The following is a 26678-nucleotide window of genomic DNA, read 5'->3' on the forward strand; positions in this document are numbered from 1 at the left end:
AGCGGTCCAGATTTTGCAGCTCTTTCAGATCATCAGCTATCTGGATTTGGGTGAAGGAGAAGCTGGGGATGTTTGGGCGAGTTGCTGTGGGGAGCGCAGGGCTGTTGATCGGGGTAGGGGTAGCCAGGTGGAAAGCATGGCCAGCCGTAGAAAAATGCTTGTTGAAATTCTCAATTATTGTGGATTTACCGGTAGTGGCAGTGTTTCCTAGCCTCAGTGCAGTGGGCAGCTGGGAGGAGGTGCTCTTATTTTCCATGGACTTTACAGTGTCCCAGAACTTTTTTGAGTTTGTACTACAGGATGAACATTTCTGTTTGAAATAGCTAGCCTTAGCTTTCCTAACTGGCTGTGTATATTGGTTCCTAACTTCCCTAAAAAGCTGCATATCACAAGGGCTATTCAATGCTAATGCAGAACGCCACAGGATGTTTTTGTGCTGGTCAAGGGCAGGCAGGTCTGGAGTGAACCAAGGGCTATATCTATTCCTAGTTCTACATTTTTTGAATGGAGCATGCTTATTTAAGATGGTGAGGAAGGCACTTTTAAAGAATAACCAGACATCCTCTACTGACGGGATGAGGTCAATGTCATTCCAGGGTACCCCCCGGCCAGGTCAATTAGAAAGGCCTGTTCACAGATGTGTTTTAGGGAGCGGTTGACAGTGATGAGGGGTGGTCGTTTGACCCCCAGACCCATTACGGACGCAGGCAATGAGGCAGTGATCACTGAGATCTTGGTTGAAAACAGCAGAGGTGTATTTGGAGGGAGAGTTAGGATGATATTTATGAGGGTGTCTGTGTTTATGGATTTGGGGTTGTACCTTGCAGGTTCATTGATAATTTGTGTGAGATTGAGGGCATCAAGCTCAGATTGTAGGATGGCCGGGGTGTTAACCTCTTGAAGCTAGGGGGCACTATTTTTATGTTTGAAAACTCCATGTTCCATAGCCTCCCATTGCTCCATTTAAAGGGATATCAACCAGATTCGTTTTCCTATCGCTTCCTCGAGGTGTCAACAGTCTTCAGACATAGTTTCAGGCTTTTATTTTGAAAAATGAGCCAGAAAGATAACATCCCGTCAGGTGGTCACATGGGTTTTGATCGCGCAACAGAGTTCGGACAGCCATTTCCTTTCCCTCTCCTACTGAACAAGACCGTTGCGGTTGATATATTATTGATGATATATTTTAAAAACAACCTGAGGATTGATTATAAAAAAACATTTGACATGTTTCTGTGGACATTACGGATATTATTTGGAATTTTCGTCTGCGTTGTCGTGACCGCTCTTTCCTGTGGATTTCTGAACAACGCGACAAACAAACAGAGGTATTTTGGATATAAAAATAATCTTTATGGAACAAAAGGAACATTTGTTGTGTAACTGGGAGTCTCGTGAGTGAAAACATCTGAAGATCATCAAAGGTAAACGATTCATTTGATTGCTTTTCTGATTTTTGTGACCAAGCTACCTGATGCTAAGTGTACTTAATGTTTTGTCATGTGATCGATAAACTTACACAAACGCTAGGATTGCTTTCGCTGTAAGCATCATTTCAAAATCTGAGACGACAGGTGGATTAACAAAAGGCTAAGCTGTTTTTTGCAATATTGCACTTGTGAGTTCATGAATATGAATATTTTTAGTAATATTGTTTGACTGTGGCGCTATGCCATTCAGCGGTTGCTGATGACAATTATTAAGGGATGGGTAGAGTCAAGAAGTTAAGCATGTCCCAGTTTAGGTCACCTAGCAGCACAAGCCCAGAAGATAGATGGGGGGTAATCAATTCACATATGGTGTCCAGGGCACAGCTGGGGGCAGAGGGTGGTCTATAGCAAGCGGCAACGGTGAGAGACTTGTTTCTGGAAAGGTGAATTCTTTGAAGTAGAAGCTTGAATTGTTTTTGACCAGACCTGGATAGTAAGATAGAACTCTGCAGGCTATCTCTGCAGTAGATTGCAACGCCGCCCCCTTTGGCAGTTCTATCTTGCTGGAAAATGTTAGTTAGGGATGGAAATTTCAGGGTTTTTGGTGGTTTTCCTAAGCCAGGATTCAGACACGGATAGGACATTTGGGTTGGCAGAGTGTGCTAAAGCAGTGAATAAAGAAAACTTAGGGAGTAGGCTTCTAATGTTAACATGCATGAAACCAAGGCTTTACGGTTACAGAAGTCAACAAATGAGAGCACCTGGGGAGTAGGAGTGGAGCTAGGCACTGCAGGGCCTGGATTAACCTCTACATCACCAGAGGAACAGAGGAGAAGTAGGATATGGGTACGGCTAAAGGCTATGAGAACTGTCCGTCTAGCATGTTCGGAACAGAGAGTAAAGGGAGCAGGTTTCTGGGCACGATAGCATAGATTCAAGGCATAATGTACAGACAAAGGTATGGTAGGAAGAGAGTACATTGGAGGTAAACCTAGGCATTGAGTAATGAAGAGAGAGATATAGTCTCTAGAGACGTTTAAACCAGGTGATTTCATCGTATATTTGGGAGGTGGAACAACATGGTTGGTTAAGAAATATAGAGGCTCTACAGTGAAATAAGACAGTAATCACTAACCAGGACAGTAATGGACAAGGCATATTGATATTAGGGAGAGGCTAGCTGGTAGCTAGTAGCTAGCTACAGTTGAGGTAAATAGAAATACTTTAGAAAAAAAAACAGATCCATACCTCATTAGGTGAGGCGGGTTGCAGGAGAGTATTTTGAAGTTGAGGTTTAGGAAAAAATATTAAAAAGAATGCGAAGAAAAATATATAAAAAGATATATACATACATATGAGACAAGACAAAGACGTCTGACTGCTACGCCATCTTGGATATATATGTAAGGATATAAAGTGTTGTGTCTTTGGCTATGCCGGATTAAGTGATATGACATGCTATTCTATAAAATAATTTATCCGTAATTAATATTACCTGATTGAGCTAATCATGTAAATGTAATTAACTAGAGAGTCGGGGCACCACATAATAATATTTATAGAGCTGTTATCTTCTGAATAAACTCTTAAAGCCCTAGTAATATTTTACATCAATAGCAGTCAATATTAATCGTCACATTAATTCAGTCTCATTTGAAAGTTGTAAATTCTTGGTTATCTTCACCAACCCTGGCTAACAAGTTGAATCAGCAATACAAAATTGGGTTTAATTATTTATTTACTAAATACCTAACTAATCACATAGAATTACATATACACAGAATTAATTATACCTTGATTACAAATTACGTCATAAAGGAAAACGTCCCTAGCGGGCGGAAAATATATGACAGCTGGTTACACAAAAGAAAAGGGCTGGGTTTGAGTGAAAGAGCGGGAAGACTGAGGACCAAAGGAAGAAGCTGTGCTATCGTAAATACAGTATTTCATGCATTCTAGATTACCGCCCATTTGGAAAAGGAAAATGCAATAAATATTTACTCTGAGCTGCGCTTCGGTAGGTTGGTGGTAGATGGAAAGCCGTGTTGCTAAACCGAGTCCTTTGTCTTTTGAAGAATGTCTCTGGTGGTCAATTGTATATGTTGTAGTAACGTTGATGTGTGATAGACGGGATACTCTGTCTGTTCCTTCCTAACCCTCGTTTGCAGCTGCTGTTGCTAACTCAACGGCTAGGAGGTATCACTTCTGTAGTGAATAAGAGTTCAAAGTTCATACCATTCGCAACCAAAGCTCACGCTGATGTTGGCTTCGTTCTGTAGTTATTATCTGAACCATTCTGACATCGGACCGTCGTCCTCACATCCTCGAAACAGGAGGTACATTTTCATCAAGGCTTTATATAGTGGAGCGAGAAGGGTGTGTCTGAAAAGTTTTATAATCCATGACACTTCACATGAGCAGGCCACTGATTGAGCAGAGCCCTAACCTTATGAAAACCCAATTCTCACATTTTAGAAGCTAAAATCACATTTCATCCCATCACAAATAATTTCATATTCAAACATTTAAATTGAACAACAATTCTATGTGAATCCGATAACTCTGATGTGTAGACTTTTTACTTCCGGGTTGGAGCGAGCAGTCGCATACGCACTTCGGTCTGCAGGTAGTATAACTTTTCATTACATTTCATTATAGTACAACGGTTTGATTTGTCTAATCTTAGCAATTTCTTCTTAGCTAGCTACATAGCCGTCTTTGTACCAAAGATAATTGCGTAATTATCGTATTTCGTCGTCCTAACGTAGCCTACACTGCTATCTGCCCAGCAGCTAGCCAGCTAGCTAACGTCCACCGTCTACCGTATAGCAGCACTGTAGTAACTATTACCCTCAACTGAACGACTTGATTAGTGTAGTGTTAGCTAGCTACATAGTTGTCGTTGCTGTCTTCGTATCCAAGATAATTGTGTAGTTTAGAGTGTGTAGTTTTAGAGTGATTATCTTAATTTACCGAGGTTAGCTAGCCAGCTATTTGTCGTCCTTAACGCAGGAGACACTGCTAGCTAGCCAACAGCTAGCCAACGTCTACCGAATAGAACTTAACAACCCGGTCGCATTCCGCCTCGCTCCACAGGTAGTATCACATTTTCATTTCATTTCATTACAGTACAGCGGTTTGATTTGTTTGATCGTAGCTAGCTACATAGCTAGCTACATAGCCGTCTCTGTATCAAAGATAATTGTGTAGTCTAGAGCGATTTTCTAGGTTACCTAGCCAGCTATTGTCATTCTTTTAACGCAACGTAACGTAATCAACACTGCTAGCTAGCCAGCTAGCCCCCGAATCAACAACGCAGCCACTGCCAGCTAGCCTACAAAGTCAACAACGCAGCCACTGCCAGCTAGCCTACTTCAGCAGTACTGTATCATTTTTAATAATTTTAGTCAATAAGATTCTTGCTACGTAAGCTCAACTTTCTGAACATTCGAGACGTGTAGTCCACTTGTCATTCCAATCTCCTTTGCATTAGCGTAGCCTCTTCTGTAGCCTGTCAACTATGTGTCTGTCTATCCCTGTTCTCTCCTCTCTGCACAGACCATACAAACGCTCCACACCGCGTGGCCGCGGCCACCCTAATCTGGTGGTCCCAGCGCGCACGACCCACGTGGAGTTCCAGGTCTCCGGTAGCCTCTGGAACTGCCGATCTGCGGCCAACAAGGCAGAGTTCATCTCAGCCTATGCCTCCCTCCAGTCCCTCGACTTCTTGGCACTGACGGAAACATGGATCACCACAGATAACACTGCTACTCCTACTGCTCTCTCTTCGTCCGCCCACGTGTTCTCGCACACCCCGAGAGCTTCTGGTCAGCGGGGTGGTGGCACCGGGATCCTCATCTCTCCCAAGTGGTCATTCTCTCTTTCTCCCCTTACCCATCTGTCTATCGCCTCCTTTGAATTCCATGCTGTCACAGTTACCAGCCCTTTCAAGCTTAACATCCTTATCATTTATCGCCCTCCAGGTTCCCTCGGAGAGTTCATCAATGAGCTTGATGCCTTGATAAGCTCCTTTCCTGAGGACGGCTCACCTCTCACAGTTCTGGGCGACTTTAACCTCCCCACGTCTACCTTTGACTCATTCCTCTCTGCCTCCTTCTTTCCACTCCTCTCCTCTTTTGACCTCTCCCTCTCACCTTCCCCCTACTCACAAGGCAGGCAATACGCTCGACCTCATCTTTACTAGATGCTGTTCTTCCACTAACCTCATTGCAACTCCCCTCCAAGTCTCCGACCACTACCTTGTATCCTTTTCCCTCTCGCTCTCATCCAACACTTCCCACACTGCCCCTACTCGGATGGTATCGCGCCGTCCCAACCTTCGCTCTCTCTCCCCCGCTACTCTCCTCTTCCATCCTATCATCTCTTCCCTCTGCTCAAACCTTCTCCAACCTATCTCCTGATTCTGCCTCCTCAACCCTCCTCTCCTCCCTTTCTGCATCCTTTGACTCTCTATGTCCCCTATCCTCCAGGCCGGCTCGGTCCCCCCCGCTCCGTGGCTCGACGACTCATTGCGAGCTCACAGAACAGGGCTCCGGGCAGCCGAGCGGAAATGGAGGAAAACTCGCCTCCCTGCGGACCTGGCATCCTTTCACTCCCTCCTCTCTACATTTTCCTCTTCTGTCGCTGCTGCTAAAGCCACTTTCTACCACTCTAAATTCCAAGCATCTGCCTCTAACCCTAGGAAGCTCTTTGCCACCTTCTCCTCCCTCCTGAATCCTCCTCCCCCTCCTCCCTCTCTGCAGATGACTTCGTCAACCATTTTGAAAAGAAGGTCGACGACATCCGATCCTCGTTTGCTAAGTCAAACGACACCGCTGGTTCTGCTCACACTGCCCTACCCTGTGCTCTGACCTCTTTCTCCCCTCTCTCTCCAGATGAAATCTCGCGTCTTGTGATGGCCGGCCGCCCAACAACCTGCCCGCTTGACCCTATCCCCTCCTCTCTTCTCCAGACCATTTCCGGAGACCTTCTCCCTTACCTCACCTCGCTCATCAACTCATCCCTGACCGCTGGCTACGTCCCTTCCGTCTTCAAGAGAGCGAGAGTTGCACCCCTTCTGAAAAAACCTACACTCGATCCCTCCGATGTCAACAACTACAGACCAGTATCCCTTCTTTCTTTTCTCTCCAAAACTCTTGAACGTGCCATCCTTGGCCAGCTCTCCCGCTATCTCTCTCAGAATGACCTTCTTGATCCAAATCAGTCAGGTTTCAAGACTAGTCATTCAACTGAGACTGCTCTTCTCTGTATCACGGAGGCGCTCCGCACTGCTAAAGCTAACTCTCTCTCCTCTGCTCTCATCCTTCTAGACCTATCGGCTGCCTTCGATACTGTGAACCATCAGATCCTCCTCTCCACCCTCTCCGAGTTGGGCATCTCCGGCGCGGCCCACGCTTGGATTGCGTCCTACCTGACAGGTCGCTCCTACCAGGTGGCGTGGCGAGAATCCGTCTCCTCACCACGTGCTCTCACCACTGGTGTCCCCAGGGCTCTGTTCTAGGCCCTCTCCTATTCTCGCTATACACCAAGTCACTTGGCTCTGTCATAACCTCACATGGTCTCTCCTATCATTGCTATGCAGACGACACACAATTAATCTTCTCCTTTCCCCCTTCTGATGACCAGGTGGCGAATCGCATCTCTGCATGTCTGGCAGACATATCAGTGTGGATGACGGATCACCACCTCAAGCTGAACCTCGGCAAGACGGAGCTGCTCTTCCTCCCGGGGAAGGACTGCCCGTTCCATGATCTCGCCATCACGGTTGACAACTCCACTGTGTCCTCCTCCCAGAGCGCTAAGAACCTTGGCGTGATCCTGGACAACACCCTGTCGTTCTCAACTAACATCAAGGCGGTGGCCCGTTCCTGTAGGTTCATGCTCTACAACATCCGCAGAGTACGACCCTGCCTCACACAGGAAACGGCGCAGGTCCTAATCCAGGCACTTGTCATCTCCCGTCTGGATTACTGCAACTCGCTGTTGGCTGGGCTCCCTGCCTGTGCCATTAAACCCCTACAACTCATCCAGAACGCCGCAGCCCGTCTGGTGTTCAACCTTCCCAAGTTCTCTCACGTCACCCCGCTCCTCCGCTCTCTCCACTGGCTTCCAGTTGAAGCTCGCATCCGCTACAAGACCATGGTGCTTGCCTACGGAGCTGTGAGGGGAACGGCACCTCAGTACCTCCAGGCTCTGATCAGGCCCTACACCCAAACAAGGGCACTGCATTCATCCACCTCTGGCCTGCTCGCCTCCCTACCACTGAGGAAGTACAGTTCCCGCTCAGCCCAGTCAAAACTGTTCGCTGCTCTGGCCCCCCAATGGTGGAACAAACTCCCTCACGACGCCAGGACAGCGGAGTCAATCACCACCTTCCGGAGACACCTGAAACCCCACCTCTTTAAGGAATACCTAGGATAGGATAAAGTAATCCTTCTCACCCCCCCCCCCTTAAAAGATTTAGATGCACTATTGTAAAGTGGCTGCTCCACTGGATGTCATAAGGTGAATGCACCAATTTGTAAGTCGCTCTGGATAAGAGCGTCTGCTAAATGACTTAAATGTATGTAATGTAAATGATGTCATCTTATCATCGATGAGAATGTCTCAGATGACAACCGAACTGACATCATATTCATTAAGTACCACCGCACATGTTCAATTGGTCAGATTACCAGAATATAGTTCATTTCCCCCCACCTTCTGATGTACCCAGAATCTCTATGTTAACCAAGGCGTTTGCAAATGTAACATCAGTAGGGTAGAGAGAGGAAAAAGGGGGGAAGAGGTATTTATCACTGTTATAAACCTACCCCCAGGCCAACGTCATGACAAAAGGGTACGGTACTATTATAGATATCAGCAACATTTCTAATTTCAGCATTGCATAACTGTACAACGATAACATCCAATGCTCTCGTCAAGATATGTCACCATACGTCATAAAGATATGCCATTTCACCGCTGAACATTTATGGATCTCCTCCAATGTAACTAATCCGTTAGCAGATGTACTTCTGTGCTATCACCTGACTATCATCACAATCACTATTACATCATTGTTTGCATGAGAACACACAAAGCATAAGCACAGATGTAGAGAATATCTCATCTTGCCGTAACTGATGTATCCATGGTCTATAGTTCTTTCACAAATTAATTTATCCCCATCACTGACAGTAACAAACCCCTAATGAGTTAGACATTCACCTATGGATCATTGCTCTCCCTCTTCTTCCCCTTCCCCTCTTCAGACCCTAATTCCCCCCAAATAACTCCAGACACTAGGTGAAAAGCCTTTCATTGGCGTTGGGGGGCTTATCATCGTGGCGTAGGGAGAGTGCTTAGTGGAGAAAGATCGATCACATTCTCTCCATTCCCTCCCACATGGAGCTCGTCTCCCGTGACGACCACTCTCACCCCAACATTCCACTGAGGTAACCTCTTGGCCGTTAGTTTCACCTCAGTCTTGTCAAGTATTAACCCTCCTCTACACATCAGTGGACCTCGGATCTCTGCCACTAGCCTAGACAGGGTCTCTGATTGGGTCTGTAATTCATCAAATTAGCGAAGTGGAAAAAGACATGACAATTAGGGAGGAGGGTCGTAGTGTTTGAACATCCTCTACTCGGAATGAAAGCCTCCCACAATGTGCAGCCTCACACAAACACTGACTGAGTCACACAACCCAGACTGCCACAGACAAGCCAATCTATAAGTGGGATCAGAGAGAGAGAGATCCATTAGAATTTCATGTATAACATTTGGTCGAAACATGCACATCCAATGTCCTCAATGAGGACCCTGCCTTAGTATATCAACATAGTAAGGCTAATAACATACAGGTGAAGGGTGTGAACCTGTGTAAAGTTCTTTAAGTAGCTTGTCATATCTGGGAGCAGAGCTACTGTTTATGGAGGCTGGAGCGACAGACAGCTGTTGTACATTACCATGGTGGATAAAAGCTGTCAGGGCATCACAGCTACAGTACAGCTCAGACAGAAGAATAGACATGAGAGCCTTCATCATGAAGCTCATGTTTTTACTATAAATGCGAACAACACATTTTGTTCTGAGAGAGCTTGTCCTCTTTGACTTGTGATTTACTTAAGAGTCTACTGGACGATCATTTAGCGCCCAATTCTTCTAGTCAGTTAAGACATCAGACATATAAACTCAGCAAAAAAACAAATGTCCCTTTTTCAGGACCCTGTCTTTCAAAGATAGTTCATAAAAAATCATAACTTCATAGATCTTCATTGTAAAGGGTTTAAACACTATTTCCCATGCTTGTTCAATGAACCATAAACAATGAATGAACATGCACCTGTGGAATGGTCGTTAAGACACTAACAGCTTACAGACGGTAGGCAATTAAGGTCACAGTTATGAAAACTTAGGACACGAAAGAGGCCTTTCTACTGACTCTGAAAAACACCAAAAGAAAGATGCCCAGGGTCCCTGCTCATCTGCGTGAACGTGCCTTAGACATGCTGCAAGGAGGTATGAGGACTGCAGATGTGGCCAGGGCAATACATTGCAATGTGAGACGCATAAGACAGCGCCACAGGGAGACAGGACGGACAGCTGATCGTCCTCGCAGTGGCAGACCACGTGTAACAACACCTGTACAGGATCGGTACATCGGAACATTACACCTGCGGGACAAGTACAGGATGGCAACAACAACTGCCCGAGTTACACCAGGAACGCACAATCTCTCCATCATTGCTCAGACTGTCCGCAATAGGCTGAGAGAGGCTGGACTGAGGGCTTGTAGGCCTGTTGTAAGGCAGGTCCTCACCAGACATCACCTGCAAAAATGTCGCCTATGGGCACAAACCCACTGTCGCTGCACCAGACAGTACTGGCAAAAAATGCTCTTCACTGACGAGTTGCAGTTTTGTCTCACCAGGGGTGATGGTCAGATTCGCGTTTATCGTCAAAGGAATGAGCGTCTATACTCTGGAGCGGAAGCGATTTGGAGGTGGAGGGTCCGTTGTGGTCTGAGCTTGTTGTCATCCTCCTCCCTCATGTGGTACCCTTCTTGCAGGCTCATCCTGACATGACTCTCCAGCCTGACAATGCCACCAGCCATACTGCTCATTCTGTGAGTGATTTCCTGCAAGACAAGAATGTCAGTGTTCTGCCATGGCCAGCGAAGAGCCCGGATCTCAATCCTATTGAGCACGCCTGGGACCTGTTGTATCAGAGGGTGAGGCCTAGGGCCATTCCCCCCAGAAATGTCTGGGAACTTGCAGGTGCCTTGGTGGGAAAGCGGGGTAACATCTTACAGCAAGAACTGGCTAATCTGGTGCAGTCCATGAGGAGATGCACTGCAGTACTTAATGCAGCTGGTGGCCACACCAGATACTGACTGTTACTTTTCATTTTGACCCTCCCTTTGTTCAGGGACACATTATTCCATTTCTGTTAGTCACATGTCTGTGGAACTTGTTCAGTTTATTTTACATTTTACATTTAAGTCATTTAGCAGACGCTCTTATCCAGAGCGACTTACAAATTGGTGCATTCACCTTATGACATCCAGTGGAACAGTAGTGCATCTAAATCTTTTAAGGGGGGGATGAGAGGGATTACTTTATCCATGTCTTCATATAAACATGTGTTCATATAAATATTTACACATGTTAAATTTGCTGAAACGCAGTTTATTGTGAGAGGACGTTTATTATTTTGCTGCGTTTAGTATGTTGGTAACTGATTTACACTATAACTGGTGCACCATCTATCTCAATGATAAACATGTTGTATCTCTCCTCTCCTCTCATCTCCAGCCTCTTGATCTCAGTCCTCCCTCCCATCCCTCACCCATTCGTCCCTGATTCCCCCTCTCTCTCTCTCACCCCACAACCCAGCGGAACCATCATCCTGTGGTACACATAACTCCGGACCCCGTATCCCAGCCCTCCCATCCCTCAACCGTCTGTCCCCCACTTCCCTCTTTCTCTCACCCCACAACCCAGCCCAGCCCAGCGGGAGGCTCTGAAACAATGCTCACGCTCAGACCCCAATTTCTCCAGGTTCCAGGAAGGCCCCTGGCCCTAATCCTATTATTATAATATCATGTGATAGGGATTAACATTGGAAACCAAGGGGCTAGCAGGAAACCACAAGCCTACTGCCCTCGACAACGCACAGCCTCAATTAGACAAGCTAAAAAAGCGTAGCCGCACTCAAGCTGTGGGGGAACACACTAACTAATCCCTGTCATGATCCCACTACAAGTATCAGTTTGAGACTACTTTAACAAAAATAATGAACCGCCATGAGTCCACAGATCCATAGCTGCCACGTGTCAGTGTCTTCAGATTCCTTCAGGAAAGAGTTTTCAGAGCATTATGAGCATTATGCTAAATCGTTACTGCATTGGTTTCATTGAAATTGCAAACACTAATGTACAGAACCAGAACCAGTAACAGAACTGATTGTTATTTAACCACAACATAAAGACGACTTTTTGGACAGAATCCCCCCACGGAAATAAAACTGAAACAACTACATCACCCAGCATACGCCAGACTAACTCACCATGACTCTTCCACATTTTCAGAGATATTTTCTTAGCCTTGGGCTTGATCTCTGTGGTTCCATCACCAGCAGGCTCCTGTATACTCTGTAGCGGGGTACTCTGAACAGGTGCAGTGGTGAAGACCTCCGTCTGAGTCCCCACCTGGCCCACCTCTGTCCCTTCTGTGGTCCACAATACCTGGGTGGTTGTGGGGACGGTGGTGAGGGGCTGTGTGGTCATCTCCTGTGCTTTCCCCAGGAAAGCACTCCACCACTGGCCATGAACAGGAGCCATGAGCAGCAGCAGACTGTAAAGACGCAGGAGAGCCATCCTGTCCTGATGCTCCAAGTACTGACTCAAAACTTCAACAAGATGTATGTTCTCAGCAGAACAGTTCAGCTCTTAGCCTCCCCTCTCTTCCCTGCTTCTATCTATGTTAACTCTCTCACTTTATGCTCTCTCTCTCTCTCTCTCTCTTTCTCTTTCTCTTTGTGTGTGTGTTTCCTCTCGCCACTCTCTCCTCTCGCTCTCCCTTCCTGGTCCTCCTCTGCTCTGCTCAGTGTCTAGCAGTGACCCCTGCTCCAGACCCCCTCAGCACCATGCAGACTTAGCTATTTCACAGGCGGCGCAGCAGCTCTACTATACATCCAGCACAGCAGTAGCTCTACACTATGTCCGGCTCGCATCACAGTGGGTGTGTTAAGAGCATGTAAGCCACAGCCCTCTTGAGTAATGCTATCCCCCTCCGTATACCACTATCACCAACTCTACTACAGCTTACTGAACATGAAGGAACTGTCTATCACTGGTCTTTGCTTACAAAACAAATGGTGGTCAGTTGGAAGAATGTTCAATAATGGGCACTGCGACATTGGCTAGGCTCCTGGAAGAGATATTTCGTGCTTATAAGGACATGGTGAGCACTGCACACATTTTTCAATCCCCCAGGGACAGAAATCAGGACTACAAGATCTCAAAAGTATTCTGTAAAAAAGGCACCACAAACGAACAAATAATTCAATTGAACATTAACGGTTTCTACAACATTTGGCATTTAACATATTACCTATCCTCAGTCAGTTGCATTCATGTCCATTAATAAACTCAATAGAAGTACAGGTGTAGAGGTACATTGCCACAGTTTTTTAAATGATTGACAGAAATGCTCAACTAGGGCAAATAGTACAGGGCCAGGAATCTGCCAATCAGTGGCTATCTGACTTTGAGGGGCCATGGGCACTGATTTGACATAGGAGAGTGTAAAGCTGGACTGTGACAAAAGAGGGGAGGAGAAACAAGGCACGGAGGAGAGGAGGTGGGTTTGTGCCAAGCCTGCACAGTTCAGTGATCAGAGGGGCTGGGCAGACAGGCAGACAGGCAGGCAGGCAGGCAGGCAGGCATAGTGACAAAGAGAAGCCTCTTCCGCTACTCAGTACTCATGGCTCTGGTGTTGTGTGTTGAGGGGATGAGGATGGGGCCTAGGGACAGGTCCTGACAGCCCTGCCAGCAGCGCGCGCACACACAAACAAACAAACAAACACACACACACACACACACACACACACACACACACACACACACACACACACACACACACACACACACACACACACACACACACATACACAGACACACAGAGGAGGATGAGCCAATCATTTATATGTAACAGAGGAACACACTGTTCAGATATTGCGTCATTAACAGTAACGGTACCCATTAAAATGCACAGTAAGATTACCTATACACAATCATCCATTGAATACTAACTGTTACTGTGATGTGCATGTTTGGATATTTCAACCAGGACTTGGAATAGACAGTGCATTATCATTTCACAGCAATCCACAGAGGTGCTATGGATGGACTCCATACTAAAGAGACTGGACACTGGTGCTACCGTGGTGCTAATGAGGGACTGGATGTTTGCTAAATGGACCAGATGATGGATTTACTGTAATCTGGAGAAAAGCAGAGAGGAAGAAAGGAAGCCCTGGTTTGCCTGCCCCCTGGTGGTAGTATTTTATGTAAGGGTGTTCTGGGGATCCATGTCGCACCCCTTTCTAATTCCAGTCTTACCCAGTGTGACGACCCTCCCACTCTGTCTGCCGTATTCTGTCTTTGTTCTTGTTTCCTTATTAGGATGCGGGTGGGCGGAGTTGAGAGGGTCGTCAGCTTCATGGGAAACACCTGGGCCAGGTGTCTCCCAGGATAAATAGACCTCTTCCACATTCATGGAGGAGACTCTCTCCATGCAGACACCTTTGTAGATTGTGTTGTGGTTCTTGGTGGCCTTTCAACACCCTGCATTATCACATTCATGCATGCAAAACACTCACTTACACTACTGATTACTGATTACACACACCATTGTATATTTTCCTTAGTTGCTTTAGTTAATAAATATATATTTTGTTACTCCTTATCTCCACGTTGTCTCCCTTTGTTACGGGCTTTGAGCCGGTTCGTGACACCCAGGGGGACTAGGGGCCAGGGGGGCAGGGGGCTAGGAGACCAGGGAAGGTAACCACTAACCTCAGTCTCACTTCAATGCCCCCACCACATCCATTAATTGGTTTATTGTCATGAGCCATCAGCTGAAGCATGTTGTGAATCTATTCACACAGAGATGAGACTGTAATTTTCCAAAGGGAAACAGCACACAAGCACACCTTTGACAATATAGTAATATAGTAACACCTGCAACTTCATCACATGTATAGAAGAGCTTTGGCCCCAAGTGATTTAAATGCCCATTGCAATGAACAATGAGGACTGATGTATTGCCTGCTGAACATTGCCTGCTCCCTTACGTTCTCACTACTTAAAGAACAGTTCTATTGTTTGGCTTCCCTTATGCCCCTTTTCCTCTCCAACACCAAATAGCCTGAAGCCACAGGGCTCTTCTTGCAGGCTCTATTTCTCTACGTTGGAGCATTTCCAACCGTAGGTTGGGATTTTTCACCTGTCTACATGTACATTGAACAACACCATAGCTGTGTTTTCTACGTTTTGTTATTTCTGTATAACAAAAAAAATCAACGACGATTTTGCCTCTTTTACAGTGGGGGTCAATAGGAAAGAATGTTGGTTTTCCCCAATTTGTGGGCGTGGTCAAGGGGAATTCCTTAATATTACATGAACACCAACTGGGACTGCCTATAGCTTACAGCACAGTCGTAAATTCAGTGTTTACGCTGAGAAGTCTAAAACAACTACACACACAGTGGTCCTCTAGCTCCACCATGTGGTCACATCTAGAATCACAGACATAACTTTATTCCCTTAAGAAAACAGCCTTGTATACACAGTCTGCGTCCCTTGAATCCCACATGGCACCCTATTCCCTCTATAGTACACTACTTTTAACCAAAGCCCTGGTCAACTGTATGTACTACACAAGGAATAGGGTGGAATTTGGGATACAGCTATACAACCCACAGCTAATCACAGCAGTCTCTGCCACTTTAGATTGACCAATGTGATGTCAGTAGGGGTCAGGTCTCACTAAAGAGAAGAGCCAACCTGACAGCCAACCTTGACAAGAGGTCAGTTCTCACTAATCATTTAGCAAAGCAAAGGAGGCTTCACGGGTGAAGAAAAACAGAGCTTCGCCACATTAAATCACCATCACTGGGAAGCTCTCTCATCAAGAGCCCCTCAAATATTGTATCATTACTATGGGCAGCAGATCAAAAGCAGTCTGGATTTATTGGGGTGATTTAGTCAGACATGTGGGCCCACCGGCCTCTAGTTCAGTCTGGATTTATTGGGGTGATTTAGTCAGACACGTGGGCCCACCGGCCTCTAGTTCAGTCTGGATTTATTGGGGTGATTTAGTCAGACACGTGGGCCCACCGGCCTCTAGTTCAGTCTGGATTTATTGGGGTGATTTAGTCAGACACTTGGGCTCACCGGCCTCTAGTTCAGTCTGGATTTATTGGGGTGATTTAGTCAGACAAATGGGCCCACCGGCCTCTAGTTCAGTCTGGATTTATTGGGGTGATTTAGTCAGACACGTGGGCTCACAGTCTGGATTTATTGGGGTGATTTCGTCAGACACTTGGGCCTCTATTTCAGTCTGGATTTATTGTGGTGATTTAGTCAGACACGTGGGCCCACCGGCCTCTAGTTCAGTCTGGATTTATTGGGGTGATTTAGTCAGACACGTGGGCCCACCGCCTCTAGTTCAGTCTGGATTTATTGTGGTGATTTAGTCAGACACGTGGGCCCACCGGCCTCTAGTTCAGTCTGGATTTATTGGGGTGATTTAGTCAGACACGTGGGCCCACCGGCCTCTAGTTCAGTCTGGATTTATTGGGGTGATTTAGTCAGACACTTGGGCTCACCGGCCTCTATTTCAGTCTGGATTTATTGTGGTGATTTAGTCAGACACGTGATTTCAGTCTGGATTTATTGGGGTGATTTAGATAGACACGTGGGCCCACCGGCCTCTAGTTCAGTCTGGATTTATTGGGGTGATTTAGTCAGACACGTGGGCCCACCGGCCTCTAGTTCAGTCTGGATTTATTGGGGTGATTTAGTCAGACACGTGGGCCCACCGGCCTCTAGTTCAGTCTGGATTTATTGGGGTGATTTAGTCAGACACTTGGGCTCACCGGCCTCTATTTCAGTCTGTATTTATTGTGGTGATTTAGTCAGACACGTGTGCCCACCGGCCTCTAGTTCAGTCTGGATTTATTGGGGTGATTTAGTCAGACACGTGGGCCCACTTTGCCTCTAGTTCAGTCTGTATTTATTGTGGTGATTTAGTCAGACACGTGGGCCCACCGGCCTCTAGTTCAGTCTGGATTTATTGGGGTGATTTAGTCAGACACGTGGGCCCACCGGCCTCTAGTTCAGTCTGGATTTATTGGGGTGATTTACTCAGACACGTGGGCCCACCGGCCTCTAGTTCAGTCTGGTTTTATTGTGGTGATTTAGTCAGACACGTGGGCCCACCGGCCTCTAGTTCAGTCTGGATTTATTGGGGTGATTTAGTCAGACACTTGAGCCCACCGGCCTCTAGTTCAGTATGATCTCAGTCTCTTTCTCAAAAAAAGATTTGTCCCATCATGTAGCAAGACCAACATTCTGATGTTCTATTCTTCTTTGAATATTATTTTCCTTGCTAAATAATCAATTTTTAGTATGCCACCAGACGTTAGGATATTCAGGAGATCCCTTCTCCAGTAATTATCCTCACCAGTTGTTTACAGTAAGGAAAGTATTCAGACCCCTTGACTTTTTCCACATTTTGTTACGTTACAGCCTTATCCTAAAATGGATTTAATAAAAACATTTCCTCGTCAATCTACACACAATACCCCATAATGAGAAAGTGAAAACAGGTCTTTAGAATATTTTGCAAATGTATCACAAATAAAAAACAGAAATCCCTTTTTTAAATACTAAGGTAGCCACTCCTCAGTAAGGCTGGACAGCCCGCTTGAAGTTTGCCAAAAGGCACCTAAAGGACTCTCGTACCATGAGAAACAAGATTATCTGGTCTGATGAAACCAAGATTAAACTCTTTGGCCTGAATGCCAAGCGTCAAGTCCGGAGGAAACCTAGAACCATCCCTACAGTGAAGCATGGTGGTGGCAGCATCATGCTGTTGGGAATGTTTTCCAGCGGCAGGGACTGGGAGACTAGTCAGGATTGAGGGAAAGATGAAAGTACAGAGAGATCCTTGATGAAAACCTGCTCCAGAGCACTCAGGACCTCAGACTGGGGCAAAGGTTCACCTTCCACCAGGACAACGACCCTAAGCACACAGCCAAGACAACGCATGAGTGGCTTCGGGACAAGATTGAATCGTACTACACCGGCTCCTTTGCTCGTCGGATGTGGCAGGGTTTGCAAACTATTACAGACTACAAAGGGAAGCGCAGCTGAATAAAGTAACAAAATGTGGAAAAAGTCAATGGGTCTGAATACTTTCCGAATGCACTGTTTACATTCAGTTCAGCCTAAATTTGATCTGAGGGCTGGCCAATGTCTTTAATAAAACTACATCAAATCTCAACGGCATAAAACTGCCACATGACATTCAAATAAAAGGGCGTTACTATGGACAAAATGCCAACTTGACATAAAAAGCATAAAACATTCCTTTGAATTTACAGTTGGACCAATCCACTTTGAGGACAGAGTATGTAGGATGTCCATACGGTAGCCAATGTATTTATTGTGTCAGAGGAACATAAAATCCCAATCCCTGTCTAGATATAAGAGCTAGGGGTGGAGACCAGTGGAGAGGTAGACAGTGTGTGACTGTTCTCCACTCTCGGACAGGTAATAATAAAACATTTCACCTTTATACTCTCCCTCCACACATAGATACACAAGTTCCCTCTCCCTCCTAGCGATCCAACTCAATGCAGCCTCGATTGCAGGTATGTTTTCCTATTGCTAGGAAAACAGCAATAGGAAAAAATCCCCAAATCCTAGATGCCAAAGTCCTGCCCTTGAGCAAGGCGCTTAACCCCTACAACAACTCCTAGTGCGGCAGTTCACCTCGCCAAAACCTATGTATGTGGGGTTGGATTAAAAGTGGAAGTAGAGCGATTTACATGGTTAACTGCCTTGCTCAAGGGTACATCGGCAGATCCCCCCCCAGTCGGCTCAGGGATTCGAACCAGCAACCTTTCAGTTACTGGCCCAATGCTCTGTTGCACTAGGCTACCTGCCACCCCATGTGTGTAAACCAGTCCTAGGGGGTTTTGACATAGGCTTTGTTTGTGATTAGGTAGGACTAAGGCCTGCCCATCCTTATTGTGATGCAGACTGCCTCCCTCAGGGAAGGTGAAATCCAGAGAATGTAAAGAATGCTAGAGCTGAAGACACCTCCTGTCTCCCCAACACCCAGCTAAAGACACAGTGACCACCTGCAGGTCAGAGCTGAAAAGGGGGGGAGAAGAGAGTGAATGCATTTTCTTCAATCAATTATTTTAGAACTAGGGAGCTCCTCTATTGTCACTCAGGGATCAATCACAGTTAACCTGGGCTGGGAAGAGAGGAGGGGTCCCAGGAGACAGACTAAGTATGGTGGGAAAAGCCCCAAAACAGAGAGAAGATAGAGCCTGTGAGTGGGTGTGTTGTTACCTAAACTGGGGGTGGCCAGAAAGCTGACCTCACAATAAGAATGCCTGTTCTAGAATGTCCTCAGAGAAAGAATGAAAAGCCAAAAAGCCAACAAAGGATTATTAAGGCACAGCAATATCTGACCCTTGTGAGACATCAACCTATGAGGTTGAGATACAAAACTGTATTTCCAAAATACTCTTCATCACCTAAGCCTGGGTGGTGACCCTGCCATTTTGTGTAAACCACACAGAGTGCAGATTGAGTGTAGAAATAGACTAAACCTGATGTTGATGTTACTGACAGACAATCAATGTCCTTGGGTGAGTATGTTCACTAATCGAGCGGCTTACTTACAGGTCTTCAGTTGACAGTGGGTAACGTATACAGATAAGTACTTTGCACTTCGGCTTAACGACTGTCACAACTGTGAAGAGCAGTAACGTGGTTCAGCAGCAAATTAAAATATCCCAAAGGCGCCTTGTATTTGAGGATATGCCTCTATGCCATGAATCCAGAGTTTGGCTTTGGCTCTAGATAACCTTGAGTGAACTTAGTGGATAAAGCGACACAGCTCTCCACAGAGTGAGTACAGAGAGGGTCTCTTTTGACCAAAGTGGTTGTGATGTTCAGGGCAGGTCGTCCAGCCAATTCTATTAGCTTTAAAGAAAGTCATGAGAGGAGAATTACCCAACCTCAGACATTCTCCTCTCCTCAGATACAGACAGTGGCCTAAAGCGTGTGGCTGTGTGCTGTGACAGCCATGTAGGGATGGTGGACAGCAGTTGCCTGCAGCCATTGGTAATTGAGTAAAGAAGATACACAGTGTCTGGCATTGGCTGATTGAGTGGAATGACTTGTATTAACGTGCCGAACGTGCCGTCCTTGGCCAGCTCTCCCGCTATCTCTCTCAGAATGACCTTCTTGATCCAAATCAGTCAGGTTTCAAGACTAGTCATTCAACTGAGACTGCTCTTCTCTGTATCACGGAGGCCCTCCGCACTGCTAAAGCTAACTCTCTCTCCTCTGCTCTCATCCTTCTAGACCTATCGGCTGCCTTCGATACTGTGAACCATCAGATCCTCCTCTCCACCCTCTCCGAGTTGGGCATCTCCGGCGCGGCCCACGCTTGGATTGCGTCCTACCTGACAGGTCGCTCCTACCAGGTGGCGTGGCGAGAATCTGTCTCCTCACCACGCGCTCTCACCACTGGCATCCCCCAGGGCTCTGTTCTAGGCCCTCTCCTATTCTCGCTATACACCAAGTCACTTGGCTCTGTCATAACCTCACATGGTCTCTCCTATCATTGCTATGCAGACGACACACAATTAATCTTCTCCTTTCCCCCTTCTGATGACCAGGTGGCGAATCGCATCTCTGCATGTCTGGCAGACATATCAGTGTGGATGACGGATCACCACCTCAAGCTGAACCTCGGCAAGACGGAGCTGCTCTTCCTCCCGGGGAAGGACTGCCCGTTCCATGATCTCGCCATCACGGTTGACAACTCCATTGTGTCCTCCTCCCAGAGCGCTAAGAACCTTGGCGTGATCCTGGACAACACCCTGTCGTTCTCAACTAACATCAAGGCGGTGGCCCGTTCTTGTAGGTTCATGCTCTACAACATCCGCAGAGTACGACCCTGCCTCACACAGGAAGCAGCGCAGGTCCTAATCCAGGCACTTGTCATCTCCCGTCTGGATTACTGCAACTCGCTGTTGGCTGGGCTCCCTGCCTGTGCCATTAAACCCCTACAACTCATCCAGAACGCCGCAGCCCGTCTGGTGTTCAACCTTCCCAAGTTCTCTCACGTCACCCCGCTCCTCCGCTCTCTCCACTGGCTTCCAGTTGAAGCTCGCATCCGCTACAAGACCATGGTGCTTGCCTACGGAGCTGTGAGGGGAACGGCACCTCAGTACCTCCAGGCTCTGATCAGGCCCTACACCCAAACAAGGGCACTGCGTTCATCCACCTCTGGCCTGCTCGCCTCCCTACCACTGAGGAAGTACAGTTCCCGCGCAGCCCAGTCAAAACTGTTCGCTGCTCTGGCCCCCCAATGGTGGAACAAACTCCCTCACGACGCCAGGACAGCGGAGTCAATCACCACCTTCCGGAGACACCTGAAACCCCACCTCTTTCAGGAATACCTAGGATAGGATAAAGTAATCCTTCTCACCCCCCTTAAAATATTTAGATGCACTATTGTAAAGTGGCTGTTCCACTGGATGTCTTAAGGTGAACGCACCAATTTGTAAGTCGCTCTGGATAAGAGCGTCTGCTAAATGACTTAAATGTAAATGTAAATTAAATGCATTACAGTGAGGTCAATAATATAAACCTATGTTAAATGCAAGTTATTTTGGAAGTTATCAGAGCACATAACACATGAACACCTCCAACTCAATCGTCAAGTTTGCAGATAACACTACAGTGGTAGGCTTGATTACCAACAACGACGAGACAGCCTACGGGGAGGAGGTGAGGGCCCTCGGAGTGTGGTGTCAGGAAAATAACCTCTCACTCAACGTCAACAAAATGAAGGAGATGATCGTGGACTTCAGGAAACAGCAGAGGGTGCACCCCCCCTATCCACATCTTCGGGACAGTAGTGTAGAAGGTGGAACGTTTTAAGTTCCTCTGCATACACATCACGGACAAACTGAAATGGTCCACCCACACAGACAGCGTGGTGAAGAAGGTGCAACAGCGCCTCTTCAACCTCAGGAGGCTGAAGAAATGTGTCTTGTCACCGAAAACACTCACAAACCTTTACAGATGCACAATCGAGAGCATCCTGTCCTGCTGTATCACCGCCTGGTATGACAACTGCTCCGCCCACAACTGTAAGGCTCTCCAGAGGGTAGTGCCGGCTGCACAACGCATCACCGGGGGCAAACTACCTGCCCTCCAGGACACCTACAGCACCCGATGTCACAGGAAGGCCAAAAAGATCATCAAGGACAACAACCACCCGAGCCACTGCCTGTTCACCCCGATATCATCCAGAAGGTGAGGTCAGTACAGGTGCATCAAACCTGGGACTGAGAGACTAAAAAACAGCTTATATCTCAAGACCATCAGACTGTTAAACAGCCATCACTAACATTGACTGGCTGCTGCCAACATATTGACTCAAATCTCTAGCCACTTTAATAAATGTTTCACTGGTCACGTTAAACAATGCCACTTTATATAATTTTTACATACCCTACATTACTCATCTCATACTGTATGTATATACTGTACTCTATACCATCTACTGCATCTTGCCTATGCTGCATGGCCATCGCTTATCCATATATTTACATGTACATATTCTTATTCATTCCTTTACACTTGTGTGTATAAGGTAGTTGTTGTGAAATTGTTACATTACTTGTTAGATATTACTACACGGTCGGAACTAGAAGCACAAGCATTTCGCTACACTCGCATTAACATCTGCTAACCATGTGTATGTGACCAATAAAATGTGATATTGATCAGGAATCCTTCAGTTGTACGATGTGTACACTAATGTCCACAGATTGAATAATACAAGGCATGAAACTTTCCAGCAACGTTTTAGTATTAACTTCAATTAACTCTTGAATGTCAAAGTCTCTTTCAACAGCTGTGTGTCCTCTGACAATACTAAGCCTGGCATGCGGGGCTAAGCCTTGGTCAATCTTGACATCTGGCCCACTGAAATACAGTAGACTCAGTTTTGTATTGTTTCAAGTGTCCCCCGACCTTTCCCTAACCCCCACCCTCACCCCAAGCCCACCATCGCCTGAAGACAAGCGTAGTAGGGGACAGAGGAGGGCCATGTGCTCATTGATGTGGTTTTTCCATTGGGTAATGCGTGCCCCAGATAATTGGGAGAGCTGAATAGGCGAGTCAATGTGGTAAGTCCTATAGACAAGTGGTCTCTCATGGTTGATCTACCCTTTATGAGCTCATTTGGTCCGTGGTGGCCTTGTAGGTTCACTCCCATTGTCAATTGTGTCATTGTTTGAACTAGCTCAAACGCCCCAAATATGTGGGATTTTACACGGGTTTGAATGGGAGAATTTTATTGAATCTCCAATCAACACATTGTATTATATGAATATCATGAGGTTTCTTGTCTATGGACATTTGTGAAGGTTGGCTAGGAGACACTTCTGTGGCCAGTCCTCTTGTTGGCCCAGCTGTAAGCCACTATCTAAACACAACTTCTCAGCCTGAAAAATCTTGAAACTTCTAATCTCTTGAGCACAAGTGTAAATCCTCAGATCCCATTCTCACTGGAGTGAGATGTCAGGTGCTAGTAGCTGACATTTTCTTGGTTTCAGGATGTTCACAGGACAGCTTTTTTCCATCTACGTAACATTGCAAAAATCAGAAACTTTCTGTCCAAAAATGATGCAGAAAAATTAATCCATGCTTTTGTCACTTCTAGGTTAGACTACTGCAATGCTCTATTTTCCGGCTACCCGGATAAAGCACTAAATAAACTTCAGTTAGTGCTAAATACGGCTGCTAGAATCCTGACTAGAACCAAAAAATTTGATCATATTACTCCAGTGCTAGCCTCTCTACACTGGCTTCCTTTCAAAGCAAGGGCTGATTTCAAGGTTTTACTGCTAACCTACAAAGCATTACATGGGCTTGCTCCTACCTATCTCTCTGATTTGGTCGTGCCGTACATACCTACACGTACGCTACGGTCACAAGACGCAGGCCTCCTAATTGTCCCTAGAATTTCTAAGCAAACAGCTGGAGGCAGGGCTTTCTCCTATAGAGCTCCATTTTTATGGAACGGTCTGCCTACCCATGTCAGAGACGCAAACTCGGTCTCAACCTTTAAGTCTTTACTGAAGACTCATCTCTTCAGTGGGTCATATGATTGAGTGTAGTCTGGCCCAGGAGTGGGAAGGTGAACGGAAAGGCTCTGGAGCAACGAACCGCCCTTGCTGTCTCTGCCTGGCCGGTTCCCCTCTTTCCACTGGGATTCTCTGCCTCTAACCCTATTACAGGGGCTGAGTCACTGGCTTACTGGGGCTCTCTCATGCCGTCCCTGGAGGGGGTGCGTCACCTGAGTGGGTTGATTCACTGTTGTGGCCATCCTGTCTGGGTTGGCGCCCCCCTTGGGTTGTGCCGTGGCGGAGATCTTTGTCGGCTATACTCAGCCTTGTCTCAGGATGGTAAGTTGGTGGTTGAAGATATCCCTCTAGTGGTGTGGGGGCTGTGCTTTGGCAAAGTGGGTGGGGTTATATCCTTCCTGTTTGGGCCTGTCCGGGGGTGTCCTCGGATGGGGCCACAGTGTCTCCTGACCCCTCCTGTCTCAGCCTCCAGTATTTATGCTGCAGTAGTTTATGTGTCAGGGGGCTGGGGTCAGTTTGTTATATCTGGAGTACTTCTCCTGTCCTATTCGGTGTCCTGTGTGAATCTAAGTGTGCGTTCTCTAATTCTCTCCTTCTCTCTTTCTTTCTCTCTCTCGGAGGACCTGAGCCCTAGGACCATGCCCCAGGACTACCTGACATGATGACTCCTTGCTGTCCCCAGTCCACCTGGCCATGCTGCTGTTCCAGTTTCAACTGACCTGAGCCCTAGGACCATGCCCCAGGACTACCTGACATGATGACTCCTTGCTGTCCCCAGTCCACCTGGCCATGCTGCTGCTCCAGTTTCAACTTCCACCTGACTGTGCTGCTGCTCCAGTTTCAACTGTTCTGCCTTATTATTATTCGACCATCTTGGTCATTTATGAACATTTGAACATCTTGGCCATGTTCTGTTATAATCTCCACCCGGCACAGCCAGAAGAGGACTGGCCACCCCACATAGCCTGGTTCCTCTCTAGGTTTCTTCCTAGGTTTTGGCCTTTCTAGGGAGTTTTTCCTAGCCACCGTGCTTCTACACCTGCATTGCTTGCTGTTTGGGGTTTTAGGCTGGGTTTCTGTACAGCACTTTGAGATATCAGCTGATGTACGAAGGGCTATATAAATACATTTGATTTGATTTGTTAGTACTGACATTCTGAAATGTTTCATGCCACTTTCAACTGTAAATAGTGCCACTTTCAACTGTAAATAGTGCCACTTTTTGGTCTTCCGAGCATAACATCAAATCGTGGCATTCTTAAACACAGACAAAAATAGACACATTAGACCACAACTTTTATGAGACCACCCTCTCATTTTCTGATTTCCTGTCTCCAATCTAAGTGATTGCATTTAAATGCCCCCCAGTCCTATTCATCTCTTAAACACCTCTACATCATGTTTCAGTTGAGAATAGTTCATTCATGGCCATGTCTTCCTGTGCTTGGGTGTAACTATTTACATTTGGGCTATCACATGCTGTATAGAGAGGCTGGGCTGACCTGAACACAGGTCTACAGTACAGTAGCACTACAAGGGCTAACACGGCCATATTTCATTTCGTGCCCTCATTGGAAGCAATAACAAACAGAGCTCAGGGTCAGCCTTAAGGGCACACCTTTAAAGATCAGTGTAATTAACATGAACATTTTCTGAAACATCACCTGTCTTGCTGGGTAATGAGCATCAGGTTAGTTTATTTACCTAATTCTAAATGAATACCTTCTAACCTGGGGTAAAGGTGAGTGGGAGGTCAGGCCAGCTAAAGTACTACATTACCATTAATGCAATAAATAGTTTAAGAACTAGATTCCTAATAACATCTGGGAGTACAGTACAGTTCACTAGGGACGTTTCTGCTGCAGCGCTGTTCCCACAATTAGTAGGAATGGCTGGGCAGAGAGACCTGTTGAGATGCATTGTGTGGTCTGCCACTCATGCTTATTTGGGTCAGACAGAGGAGGGCCTGCGCCGTCTCTCTGGGTCTGCCAAGGGTCCCTTCACAACACAACAGGACAGAAGATTTAGCAGTGTATCAGGGTTCAGACAAGCAAGCCCTTTCCAAAAACAAAAAGTACACAAATGCATGCGCACACACACAGACACACACACACATACTTTGGCAGGTAAAAAGAACACAATGCCTCTGGGTCTGGTTTTGTCTTTCAGTCCGCTCTATAAAGACTATTTAGCCATTTCACTGACTCACTCAACCAATCGGAAATCATACAGCACTGGTGGCATCACGTCCTAACAGAATGTGGCAACATTATGTCCACACAGGAAAACAGTCCAGTAAAACAAACCTCTTTAGATTATTGTTCAGAATGAGACAGATTTGTTACAGTGACTGAGCAGTGATTCAGCACCAGCAGAGTTCATTCATAAATCTCCCTTTGTAGGGAGTGAAAGAGGTCAAATGTACAGGAGTAAAAGAGGTCAAATGTACAAGTGAGATAACTTAGTAACGTGCCCTCAAACTATGAACTGTCACTGTGATCATCACTGTCTAGTGTCGACTGGTATCTCAATGATTTGTAGCCCCACAGTCACACTCTCCTCTAATTATGGTCTCACAGGAGAAGACTGGAGTCATTTGGTGTAAATATACCCATATGCCAGCAGCATTTATGATCTGACAAGTTCATTTTGAGCTCATGTTCACTTCTAACTAGCCTCTGTAGAGTCCCCAACAACCGGATGTTCAAGTTTTCAGGGGAAATGGAAAGAGAGCCTCTGACACGACTTCTGCTTTTTAACATTAAC

At 46.4% G+C, this 26678-nt stretch overlaps 1 protein-coding gene across 6 annotated transcripts in view; it reads right to left on the reverse strand.

The window, feature by feature from the left end:
- The window catches only part of LOC115114476 (collagen alpha-1(XV) chain), a 53636-nt gene that overhangs the window by 21053 nt on the left and 5905 nt on the right, over nt 1–26678 (reverse strand). For 4 of the 6 annotated variants that reach the window (XM_029642728.2, XM_029642729.2, XM_029642730.2 and 1 more), the window contains exon 1: nt 12003–12453. The exons of 1 other annotated variant lie outside the window; for it this stretch is intronic. In XM_029642728.2, the coding sequence (XP_029498588.1) occupies nt 12003–12312 (310 nt within the window). In that variant the 5' untranslated portion in view covers nt 12313–12453. Of the gene's footprint in view, nt 1–12002; nt 12454–26678 lie in introns of those variants that run through there. One more of the 6 variants, XM_029642731.2, reaches the window with a different exon arrangement.

The sequence above is a fragment of the Oncorhynchus nerka genome, linkage group LG9b (genome assembly GCF_034236695.1).
Source record: "Oncorhynchus nerka isolate Pitt River linkage group LG9b, Oner_Uvic_2.0, whole genome shotgun sequence".
Classification (NCBI taxonomy): domain Eukaryota; kingdom Metazoa; phylum Chordata; class Actinopteri; order Salmoniformes; family Salmonidae; genus Oncorhynchus; species Oncorhynchus nerka.